The sequence below is a fragment of the Tiliqua scincoides genome, chromosome 4 (genome assembly GCF_035046505.1).
Source record: "Tiliqua scincoides isolate rTilSci1 chromosome 4, rTilSci1.hap2, whole genome shotgun sequence".
NCBI classification, from domain to species: Eukaryota; Metazoa; Chordata; class Lepidosauria; order Squamata; family Scincidae; genus Tiliqua; species Tiliqua scincoides.
Window position 1 is genome coordinate 79,480,190 of NC_089824.1, and position 13,110 is coordinate 79,493,299.

Here is a 13,110-nt window from a genome sequence, read left to right on the forward strand (position 1 = left end):
ATATAATGTGCAGCTCTCTGAAATACATTGGCTGAGCTCCTTTTTTCATCACAATTAATATAAAAAACAAATAAGAAAATTGTCAAGCTTTATAATTAACCAGGTATAAACTCGGAGTCCACTGGATTAAAACACAAGTTGAATGTTCACGGAGAGTAAATGCATTAAAGAATTTAAGTGCTTTTGAAATATGGAGTTTATTATATATGAAGTCTGAAGTTTATTATATATGGTTCTTGTGTTAAGCAAATTTGACCACCTCTGGAATACATATATTTGTTACATTTGATATGTGTGTGTGTGTGTGGTGTTGGCATCCTTCAGTCTTGGAAGACTATGGTGTCACGCTCTGAATGGTGGTTCTGGAACAGAGTGTCCTCTCCAGTGCGCGAAGCCTGGGTAAAGTAGGTATGGAGGATAGGCTGTTACCCATGCAGCAAATTCCCCCTCTCCACGTCACTGAAATGGTCCAATGGAAAGGCAGAGGCCAATACAGTTGGTTCCAGCTGCATCGCAGGAGTTGCCAGAACGTGACTGTGTTCAGCCATGAACTGTCTCAGGGACTCCGGCTCCGGATTTTGCCTCGAGGTTGACTCCTGAAGCCTTTTCCATAACTGGATGTAGCCACAAGGCAGTGGAGGTTTGGGATCAGTTTTCCTTCTCTCAGATGAGCTGCCTTCCCAGGCTGACGAGTCCCATCTACCTGGTGGCTGTTTAGTCGCCTCTTACGACAAGTACAGCCAAACTGAGGGCCTATTCTTATCCCCAGCCCCCAGGGGATGTGTGTGGTGTACGTGTATGTATATAGTGTGTGTGTGTACATATATAGTGTGTGCATGTAATATAGTGTGTGTGTGTAATATATAGTGCATAATATATATAGTGTGTGTGTATATATATAGTGCATGTAATATAGTGTGTGTGTAATATATAGTGTATAATATATATAGTGTGTGTGTGTATACTGTGTGCTTATAAACTGTATACATATATATATTGTGCATGCATGTAATACATTGTGTGTGCGTGTAATATATATATAGTGTGTGTATACATAGTGTGTAGTGTGTTCATACATATATATATCATGTGTGGTGTCATATATATAGCGTGTGTAATACGTAGTGTGTGTATACGTACATATACGTATAGTGTTCTTGTATGTCTATAGCGTGTGCACATATAACACACGGACTGTGTGGGGGAAGCGTGCCCAGCGCGGGGGCAGCCCCTGTGGCTACCAGGCGACAGCCAGCCCTCTGTGTGCCTCCTCAGAGGCAAGTGCCAGCAGCGTCCACGGGGCCTGCTCTCAGGGAAGCGCGGACAGAACTGGGCCGCTGAGCGAGCGCAGCGCAACGCGTGGCGGAGGCACCTCGGCGGGGCGGGGCGGGGCGGGGCGGAGCAGCCTACGTGGCTCCGCGGGCAGGTAAGCGGCGTCAGCGTCAGGAAAGAGCCGCCGCTGCCAGCAAGAGGCGGGCGGGGCGCGGGCCAGGCTAGGCCGGGCCGAGGCGAGCCGAGCGCCGAGCGAGCGAGGCAGCGCCGCCGTCGCAAGCAGCTCGAGTGTCTCGGCGCTCCCCGCCATTTTGGGCGCTCGAGGGGGCCGGAGCAGCGGTGGCGGCCGAAGAGAGACCGGCCGGTCGCCTCTCCTCCGCCCCCGCCCCCGCCCCGGACGCGGACAGCCCGGCTCTCCAGGCGCAGGTACCGAGCAGGCCGCTCTCCTGGGAGGCGCGGGGGCGCTCCCGGGGGGACCTGGCCCGGCGCTGGGCGGGGAAGGGAGCGGCCGGCCGGCCACGCCCGCGCAGGGCTCTGGCTGGAGGCCGCTGCAGACTGACGCGTTGCGAAAGCAGCCTCGCCCTCCCCGGGCCACGTCTCGGGAAAGCGGGGTGGGAGGACGGGAGAGGGGGTCCAGCCGCCCGAGGCTGCAGTCCTGCCCGCGCTTCCCTGGGAGGAAGCCCCACTGGGTGTCATGGGGCTTGCTTCTGAGTAGGCTGCATGAGGCTGCAGTCCTGCCCACACTTCCCTGGGAGGAAGCCCCGTTGACTAGAATGGGGCTTCCTTCTGAGTAGACAGACATCGGGCTGTGAGGCTGCAGTCCTGCCCACACCTACCTGACAGCCCCGTTGACTCTGATGGGACTTATGCATGTCTACGCAGAAGTAAGGTTGGACTGTGAGGCTGCACTCCTGCCCACCCTTACTGGGAGTAAGCCCCGTTGACTGCAATGGGGCTAACTTCTGAGCAGACATGCAAAGGGTGGGACTCTAAAGCTGTAGTGTAGTTGCCTTATTTTGCCTCTTATTCAGACACCTCTAGGAGCATCCTGCAGATCTGGATCTGGTTCTGCTTGGGGGGGGGTCATCAGAAAGTTGCACCCCAGATAATTTTCTTGACTCACTGATGTTGGGACATAGCTGGCGGTGGAGGGGACAAGAAACTTTCAGGCAGTAGCTGTTATTTCACCAGACCACCTGCTATATGAAGGCGATGCTCAGTGGTTACAGTAATTGGCAGCTGTTTTTTGCAATAAGGGCATTGGAACAGTTATTTTCTTAGAATACTAACATATGTTCTAGGGAAAGGCCTTGTTTTGAATTTTGATCCGCTATAACTCATAGTCTGTTGTAGTATTGTCACTTATTTTTACAGTATGTTGTTCCTTTTCACAGCTGTGTGATGGGAAGACATTTCCCCATTGCTAACTTTCATGTTAGAAAAAGATCTGTTCTCTTGATTTTTCTGTCTATCACATAGGCAAGAAGTATTTTACTATACTTAAGCCATTTCTGTCCAGTGTACCATGTACACAACACGGATCAAATGTGTACACCTGTGGTCTGGGCAGAAATAGGTTATAAAATACTTATTTGAAGTCATACTTGCAGGCTTGCTAAAAATTGGTGCATGCATATAGATACATACTGAATAAGGTGCGTTTTTATCGGTGAAATCCTAAACGGGTTTATTCAGAAGTCTTGATTCAGTGATTTCGTTTAGGATTGCAGCCTAAATAATTTAGTCCCCATGGCAGTTTGTTTTCTTTAGAATTTCAGGCTCAAGGTTTGCGTCTTTGTTGCTGCATCATCCTTTTCTTTGGAATCTTGGATAAAGTTGTCATGAGGTTTTTTCATGTCTGAAACACTAACAGTGCAATACTATGCTTATCTACTCATAAGTAAAGCCCATGGAATTCAGTGGGACTTGCTCCCAGGTACATGTGTATATGATTGCAGCCTAGCAGTGTAGATTCCTTTAAACAGAAGCTAGCCAGTTGGTGGAAGTGCTATTGGTAAACACTCTCAGTGTGAAAAACCACACCTGTGTCTGAAACTTCTTTTAATCTTCAATTTATTTTGTAAATATGGTAAATATTATTTCAGTACATCCCTGTTGAAATTGCTTGTACTGCAGCAGGGCAGTGCAAAGATCACAGCCTACAATGGAATTTCTTTTCTTGTACTCTATGTTCATGTTATGCACTTGATTAGAATGACGTTGTGATGGTGTTTGCAGTTCAAGATTTTTTCTGAACCATTTGTTTTATAAATATATGCTTTGTGCAGAGTTATGATATTTCTGCCACAGAGTGAAGTGCTGAATTGTTGTCACATCAAACAAACTTGTTTGATCCAGTGCTAGTCATTTTCTCAAGATACTGGGGAGAGAAGAAGGCAAAAGCGCGATCCCCAGGATCATGCTGCTGCCAAGGCAGAGAGTGGTTTTTCTAACTTACCAGATGGAGTGCCAGCCTCTGGGGGGGGGGGTGTACAGGGAGCCCTGCAGCTGGCTCCCCAAGCTTTTGTAATAGCAGAAAAACTCAAAAGAAAGCTAATTCCGGTTTTCAATCAAAAACAGGAAATGACTTTCAGTTGAGTGTTTTTTTTTTTACTATTTACTAGGCTTAGTAAAACCCAGAGGCTGGCACTCCATCTGATGTTGGGGAAAAAAATCTTCCCCCTTGGCAGCAGCGAGATCCTGGGCAGCAAGATTGCTGCCTTCTCCCCTCTCCCACACACAGTGCTCCCAACTCCCTTGTAGGAGTTTGGGAAGCACTGAACTAGTTTTATAGCGTGTTACTTGGACATGATGCTACTTCTCTGTTTTATGTAGAATAACAGATTGATGAGAACCCAGTTTCAAAGGGGTTTGTAGAAAATTCAGCAATAGATTACTTTAAGCCTTCTGAGATAATGTTTTTGTCTAATCAAACCTGAGACTTTAAATCCTGCATCTAAGGTGAAAGGAATACTCATTTCTTAAAATCAGACACTGACAGACCTATTCACTCTATTTTTGAAGTGCTTCTACTTGATACTTCTTAGAAGTATCTTCTTCTTAGAAGAAGTGCTTCTTACTGATACCAAAAAAACAAGAATTTTTGTGGTGAAGATAAAGGAGAATATTGACCAAGAATATAGTACCTATATTGTGGAAGACCACATCTATAGATAAACATTGAGATCTGTCTCCTGTTGAAATCAAATTAGGGACCCCATATTTAATTATCTGTAAAGTTATTGATTGACCAGCATGTGTTTACTATCAACAACTCTTGGTTAAAGCATTGCTTTTGCAGAGGGGTCTGGGGTTGGGCATTTTAGTTCTGAGCTGTGATATAGACACAGTGTTTCTCAAACTGTGGGTCAGGACCGACTAGGTGGGTCATGAGCCAATTTCAGTTGGGTCCCCATTCATTTCAGTATTTTATTTTTAATATATTAGACTTGTGGTTACCATAGTATGTGACTGTATTTGGGGAAATGTTACACATTTGTACCTTTAACATGCTACTATGTATATGCTTTTAACAATGATAGTAAATGGGACTTACTCCTAGATAAGTGTGGGTAGGATTGCAGTCTAGGATTGTTAAAAATTTTCCTGCTTGATGATGCCACCTGGTCATGACATCACTTCCAGTGGGTCCTGGTGCTAAAGGTTTGAGAACCACTTTTATAGAGAGATCAGTTTTTATCTTACAGTGGTGCTGGACTGTTTACTTGTACTCCTATGAGCAACTATGCTTTCAAATCACCTCACATGGTTGGACAACTTAGGCTGCAATCCTATCCACACTTTCCTGGGAGTAAGCCCCATTGATTATAATGGAACTTATTTCTGAGTAGACATGGTTAGGATTGGGCTGTTAATTGCACATCATATGCAATTGTAACAAAATGTAGTACATTATGTACTGTTCTTGAGATATTTGTATACCCATTATGTTTGGGTATGTTTAGATGCTTTTTCTGGAAAATAAATAATGAGAACTAAATTGTCAGTGTGTTAAACATTTCTGTGATGTGTTTTCTTGCAAATATATCATTCCTTAGACTACCACCAAAATTAAATATACAAAGTAATACAATGCTTATATTGTTAAAGGCTTCTAAAATATACTGAACTTTGAAGATTTTTATGAAAGTTCTCAGGATGTAGAAAAGCCCCTTTTAAATGAATGTGCTACTTCAGAGTTTGAAATTGTTTCAGGAAATTCATGACTAGTTTCAAAATAGAAAAGCAGGCGCTTGTTTAAATATAGAGTAATCTGTATCTGAATATAAGTTAGAAACTGTAGTAGTAGTATAAAATTCAATCTTCAGTATTTTTGTAATTGTTTTGTCCTTTGGATTATATGGTGCAGAAACTCTTTAAAGCGTAAAAAAATGTAAACAAAAGGTTCTAGGGGGGAAATTCTAAACCGAGGAATAGGAATCTGAAATATAAAGAGATCAGTTCTCTTATTTGGTATCATAACTTTCTTTGACAATGGTTTTGCTTTACTGATACCTATTAATTCTTAATGCCCAGGATCTGCATGGCCCTGATTATCTCCATCCTGTTCATAGACATGTACATTCTCAAGTGACCTGTTTTATTTTTCATCAAATACGAAATATCTTTGTATAGTTTGTGGCACTTCTAGGTAGAGCCAGAAGACTCATGAGCATGGCAGAAAGGTGTACGTTTCTGTTTCCCTTCCCTTTCTCACTTTGTTGACATTCCATGACATGTGCGTAGCCAAAATGACTTTTCAGATGTTGAACAGATATTTCCCCTTCCCCATGTCATACTTCTGCCTCTTTGCAATCAATTCTGAACAGCACACCAGCTTTTCATAATACAACTAAAGACGCCCCATCCATATCTGCAGTTTCCCTTATCTGCGGTTCTCAAATTCCCCTCTCCCTGATTGCAACTCACCTCTTTGTTTGCAAACACTTTGCAATAGGCAGATTTGGAGCAGGGAGCAAACAGAGAGAACCTACATTCATACTGCTCGAGCATTTACAGGAGGTGATTGTGAGAAACACTGAGAGGGAGTGGAAAGCAGAGGACTTCCTATTAGCATTCTCAGAATCATCTCCTGTGGTGTTCTTTAGCAGTATGTCTAGTTCTTGCTGTTTGCTTCCTGTTTCAAAGCAAAATGAAGAAAAATCTGCCTTTTGCAAAGCATTTGCAAGTAAAGAGAGCTCAATCAGAATTATGACGAGGAGAATTTGAATAGGGCTCGCTGCTGTCCGCTGTTTTGGGCATCTTCGGTAGCAGCAGGAACCTATCTCCCACAGATACCAGGGGACGCCTGTACTTTGCATCTGGTGACGTATGCACTTGCTGGCTTTTAGCATTACTTACCCGCTCAACTTCATTGATACAGTATGCTGGGTCAGCTCTCAATTTGCCACATTGGCAAATGAGAAGATCCTGTTTAAATAAAATGCATCATAGTAATAACCGGGAATTCATTTGGCAGCTGTGATACTGACAGAAGAAATACTGTTTGAAAAGAAAATATGAGGACAAGCGGATACAGCGTTAGTGATGGCACGAACAAACAGTGGCTACTAACAGTTTGAAATAGCAATGTGAATCCAGTTCATACTAACATCAGTCAGAGCATGAGTATTATGGTACATTTCACAACCACATTTTTAATGGTAGTAGTAATTGCCATTCTGAGAACAATTGGGCAAACCAAACTTGAAGAACTCCAATTTAGTGGACAAAGCCAACACCCACCCCCCACCCCCGGTGGATAAATTCTTAGCAAAAAGTCAGGCTTGGCTATCAGTAAATATGCACTATGTACATAAAGTAGCATTTGGCATGATTGACCAGAGACCGTCCCAAGGAAATAAAAATAATTACTGATGACTGGTTAAGTAAGCTGCTGATCTGAGTTTTTTAGAGCACTGACTGAACAGTATGTTTAGCCTGAAGCTGCAAGTGGCAAAACTTTCCCTGGAATTCACTTAGCAATTACAATGCCAAGCAGCTAAAACAAGGTATGATTGGCATGTCCAGTTAGGCATTCCATTAAATAAACAGCTTTTTTCCTTGCATAATTCATCCTTTATTTAATTTCAAACCTCCCTTTTGACTCAGTCATACAAGCAAAACAACATATAAATCTTGGATGTTCATCCTGTACTTACGGATGAGAATGTGCATAAATTAAGTTTCAAAAAATGAGGGAAACCGTTACAGAGCAAGCCCGGTCACTGTTATCCACACACACCACTCTAGAGACTATTGCAGTCTCTACTCAGTCATGTCATTTGGTCTAATGCAACTGCTAGACTGTTGATGGGAGCAGGTCAATGGAACACTGTCTTGCTGGGCACTGATACAAACAGCCTCACTAGTAATCTCACTATTTCCAAAGTCCTAAATTTAATCTGGAGATTTATACAGGAATCCCCCCATATCCACGGGGGGGGGGGGTTAGGTTCCTGCTGCTACCATGGATACCCAAAACTGCAGATAGCAGCAAACCCTACTGAAATTCCCCTTCCTGTCCTGCTCATGACTCACCTCTTTGTTTGTAAACACTTTGCAAAAGGAAGATTTTTCTTTTGTTATGAAACAGGAAGCAGACAGCAAGAACCTAGACATCTATTAAATCAGAATCAGTCATGTAAAAGGAACGGAGCACAGTGAAATACTGTACAGTATTTATTTAATTCAAGGATTTGTATCCTGCTTTTCCTGTAGTGTAAACTGTAGTCCAAGCAGCTAAGAGCATAAAAACAAACTCTTTAACACACAAATAATAAAACTCTAAAAAACTATGTTGCAGATGATGTTGTAGGATGTAATTCTGTGTTACAACTTGGCATGACTTGGCATTGTAACATGTATTCTTTAGAGTGAATCCACTTAAAAATTGGTATATGTTTGGAGTAAAGAACTGTCATGGTTGCCATTTGTGATCTGATCTTGTTTTGTTTCTTTCAGTTTCAAAACAAACAAGGAAAAGACTTCACTGCCACCGAATGCAGCAAATTACAAATCATGGATCTGAAATTCAGTTCCTCCCGGAAGTACGTTTCAATCAGCGTACCTTCAAAATCCCAAGCTATGTCACCACATATCAAATCAATAGATGATGTAATAGTCCTTGGTATCAATCTCAGCAAATTTAACAAACCTACACAGTTTTTCATTTGCATTTCTGGAGTTTTTCTGTTTTATCTGATTTATGGATATCTGCAGGTAAGTTCAGTACTATAATTATTTGTTTATGCTAATCTTTATATTTCCTTCTGAAGGGCATGTGTTTACTTAGAAAAGTGCTCCAGTTACTTAGAAAAGCACTCCTGTAACCTGCAGAAATATCTTACAGGCTTTCTGTTCATTTTGGTGCATGTTGCATTACGGTGTAATGGGAAGATCCATTAAAACAAATGAGGAAATGCTCAGAGTTCTTTTAGTGCTTTAGAGCTAACCTGAGGCTTCAGACCAGGCTGAAAGGCTTCAAGTATAAATTTAGATTGGTTGGTTTTTATCCATGAAGTACAATATTGATCAAACTACTAGCATAGGGAACTCAAGATCTGTAAGTTAAAATCGGTAGTGATTCAAAGAGTAATTGTTTTTGTCTTATCTGTTAAGGCCCATTCACACATTACATAGTTAGAGGTAGATCCAGTCACTCAAGTATGAATGTGACAAATGCTTTTGGTGCTAGAGGTGGTGGTATGTATATTTACATATGGGGGGAACCATATGCATCAATCCTGTATCCATGGATTCACTTATCCACAAATCGGTTCCACGGGAACCACCCCGTGCGCTCACCTCCAGAAGGTCTTCTGAGCCCAGCAGTGGCCATACACACCTGTCCATGTTCTCTGCCAGGCTCAGACTGATTCTTAGCGTCAAAAACATGTGACTTCCAGTTTTTTTTTGAAAAATCTGAAGTGATGTTTTTAATGCCTTGGAAAGTGTTGGGAGTCCTGGGGAATCCCTGGAGGCCTCCTAATATAAAAATGTCATTCATGTGTTTTTGACTCTTAAGAGTCAGTCTGAGCCTGGCAGTGGATGGATCTGCATGGTCTCTGCTGGGCTCATAAGAACCTCTGGAGGTTGGAAGTAGCATTTTTTTACATCTAGGAGGCATTCTCAATCTGCAGAGGCCATGGGCGAACACATGCAGCCTCTGTGGGTTTCAGAAAGTCCTCTAGTGGCAACCAGAGCACAGTTCCTGTCACCTTTGGAGGGTTCAGGTTGGGCCAAGTCTGACTCAACACAGGGCCCCCGGACTCACATTAAGCGAGATCCACAGATAGAAAATCCATGGATAAGGAGGCTCAACCTGTAATTCTAAAATGGCTATGACACAAAAGCAAATTACAGGCAACCCTCATTATCCATGGGGGTTCTGTTCCTAGAACCCCTGTGGATAAGGAAAACCACAGATATTCCCAACCCACAGGTTTTGGCCTCCTCCCAAACCTGACCGGAGGCTCTTCTGAAACCCACAGAGGACTCAGAAAGCCGCTTGGAGTGGTTGAAGGGCATCAAACTGGAAGTCACCTTTAAACAACTCCAGGCTTCATTCTGAAGCCGTCAGAGACCATGGGTGGGCGCACGCAGCCTCTGTGGGCTTTAGAAGAGCCTCTAGAGGTTCCAGGTCAGCCTGCACTGTGAGTTTGGGGAACTGCAGATGAAGAAATACACGGGTACTGAACCCACGGATAACGCAGGGTGTCTCTAGGCCTGGTTATCACTGAGATGGTGAACATTCACTTTCTGAAGGCCAGTTGTTGCATGGGGAATGGCTGGGGAGTACATCTGCTTTTTTTTGACCTGCCTCCAGCTGGTGCAAACCTAAAGCAGAGTCTTTAATCTGATAGAACAGGAGTGCCCAAACCCTGGCCCTGGGGCTACTTGCAGCCCTCGAGGACTCCCAATGTGGCCCTCAGGGAGCCCCCAGTCTCCAATGAGCTTCTGGAGACTTACTGGAGCCCACACTGGACTGACACAACTGCTCTCAGCATGAGGGCGACTGTTTGACCACTCATGTGAGCTGTGGAACGAGGGCTCCCTCCACTGCTTGCTGCTTCACATCTGTGATGCAGCAGTGGCAGCAAAGGAAAGACCAGCCTTGCTTAGTGCAAGGCCTTTTATAAGCCTTGAGTTATTGTAAGACCTTCATTAATTCATATAAGTTCCATCTCTAATATATTCATTTATGTAAATTTATTCAAATTTTAAATGTAAATTAATTATTTTCTTCCCCGGCCCCTGACACAGTGTCAGAGAGATGATGTGGCCATCCTGCCAAAAAACTTTGGACACCCCTGTGATAGAGTATAGCTTTTCTTATTACTTTTGTAGCGCTGATTAGTAGCAACAAGGGTCAGGGCTAGAATTAGAGGTTGGCTGGGATGGGCATTTGCCAAGTGGTCACATAGCCATACTCAGTGCCCTTCATTATCTGTGATAGCACCCACTGTGTCACTAGAGGGGAGCAAGGAACACCATGGGGGACCTTGCACAGGACTTTGTTTCAGGGTCTCTGTTATCTGATGCTGACCCTTACAAGGATAAGATAGAGATGCCATTTCTGGAAACTTGGATTCCATCCTGTGAGCAAAAAGGTAGCCTCCTACTGGTGCTCACTTGTCACAAGACACTGTAATTTCTGTAATGAATTAATATCAAATCAAAAGTGATTCTCTTTAACTTGACATGGTTATTGCTACTGAACTAGCATTCATTTGCTGCTTGTGTTAGTCAGTATTTTTAACAAGTAAATAAAGGCTGACTCAATTGCTGACCTTGCCCTGCTGCTGCCCAGAGGCACAGAATGCCACCCCCTCCCAAAAAAGACACTTCCAGTTTTCCATGAAAACCGGAAGTACTGTTTTTCGTCATTTTGAAGGTCTCAGAAGGCCTTCTGGGGGACCAGGGAGGCCGCGGGCAGCCTCCCCAGCCCTTAAAAGGCCTTGAAAACAGACCTGAAAAACAAAAAAACATGGAGGTGGGAGGAAGGGAAGGCACCGCCACCCTCGCAGGGTGCCACCTGGGGCAGTTGGCCCCCCAACCCCCATTTGGGTAGGCCAGTGGACTGAATATGAAAAAAACAAGTTTCTGAGGAAATATAATTTAAGAATTGCATGTTAATATTGCAAGCTGTATATTACATACAAGCTGTATGTAATATTACAAGGTGACAACAGTACAAAAATGTTTAATATAATGTCTCTCTGCATGTTTTTTTCAGGAACTTATTTTTTCTATAGAAGGTTTTAAACCCTTTGGCTGGTACCTTACATTAGTGCAATTTGGGTTTTATTCCGTTTTTGGATTAATAGAATTGCAACTAATTCAGGACAAAAGGAGAAGGTATGGTATTTATTCTTAAATTATCAGAATGTTGAGTGTTAAATTTGTCTTCCGCCTTGAAACAGTATTATTGAATGAATACTTATCCAGTGAAGCTAAACATGATTTACTGAATTGACTAAAGAGAGGAACCTGTAGAGCAGTGTCAAATCAGGTCTTTTTTTTTCTTAGCACTGTTTCTGATTTTTGAGATCTCTTTAAAATACATCCTGTTGTTGATTTGTGAGCAATGTATAGGTTGGCCAAACACAAATTGATTAGAATATAATGTCCTTTATTCCCCCATCCCTCCCCAGTCTTTAATGCAGGAAACTGCATTGTGTCTAAATATAGTATGTTACTTTGCCTTCAGATCCCCACATCAATTTACATGGATGCAAAAATTCATGAAAACATTTTATAGCAACAGTTGTATACTTTTCTCACGTATTCTGTGCTTAAAAATTAAGTATTTTATTTTATTACAAAATAGTCTCACATTATATGCTAGATGCCAAATATATCAGAATGCCTGAAACAGCAAAGTATGGTCACATACATTGGCAACACATGCTAAAAGCTAGGTTCCAATGGGCTGTGTGGGGAGCCTCTGTGCATGTACTGGACCTTCAGAGGCACGCGTTTTGTAATTGCTGATCTAGCAGCACTTGACAAGCCTCTCCAGAAATATAGAGGGCCTCCCAATTCAGCATGAAAAATTTTCTTTAGAAAAGCAAATTAGAGAAGTGTGCCTCTGTCTACAGGGCTATCTGTAGGATCTTATCTGTGTCTTATTTTTCTACAAGTTTCTAGCATTGATGGAATTCATGAAGTCAAGGGAATATATTCAGTGTTTTGTGAGCCTGCTGGAAAACCAGTAAGATTAACATTTTTTTGGGATTGTCCCATTGACTAATAGGGCTGTGTTTTCTTATTTGGAATGGTTGCCTTCCTTTCCTTCTGTTAGGTCCATATGGGTCTTCCATTTCCGTGAATGAAGATCACATAGCAATGTTACTTGCTGGAATATGGTCCTATTTACTTGATTGTTTTTCTGTAAAATAGGAAGTGATGGTAGAACAAAAACGTGAATGGTGGTGGTTAAATCAAAACGCTCCTATCACATAATTAAAGAAATTCACATAGATAACATGAATTTAAGGAAAGAGTCACCAGCTTTATTATTATTATTTTTATTATCATCACAATATTCAAGCCTCTCTCTTAGTGTTGCCGCCTGCTCCCAATACAGAGCTTCATTTATATTTTCCAGGATCCCAGGCAAAACCTACATGATAATAGCTTTTCTAACAGTGGGGACAATGGGTTTATCAAATACCTCCTTAGGATATCTGAATTATCCTACACAAGTAATCTTCAAGTGCTGTAAACTGATCCCAGTTATGATAGGAGGAGTCTTTATACAAGGTATGCTTTATTCTTGCTATTTGATAGTATTCATTTCACAAAATAACCTTGTAAAGACCCAGCAGTGATTTT

The 13,110-nt window shown here is 42.5% G+C and overlaps 1 protein-coding gene across 2 annotated transcripts in view; it reads left to right on the top strand.

The window, feature by feature from the left end:
- Window positions 1–1,580: 1,580 nt before the first annotated feature.
- The window catches only part of SLC35B3 (solute carrier family 35 member B3), a 29,317-nt gene continuing 17,787 nt past the window's right edge, over window positions 1,581–13,110 (top strand). Inside the window, exons 1-4 of one of the 2 annotated variants that reach the window (XM_066625002.1) lie at window positions 1,581–1,698; window positions 8,236–8,493; window positions 11,510–11,631; window positions 12,884–13,038. In XM_066625002.1, coding sequence (XP_066481099.1) covers window positions 8,293–8,493; window positions 11,510–11,631; window positions 12,884–13,038 — 478 coding nt within the window. In that variant the 5' untranslated portion in view covers window positions 1,581–1,698; window positions 8,236–8,292. The remainder of the gene's footprint in view (window positions 1,699–8,235; window positions 8,494–11,509; window positions 11,632–12,883; window positions 13,039–13,110) is intronic. The other variant, XM_066625001.1, reaches the window with a different exon arrangement.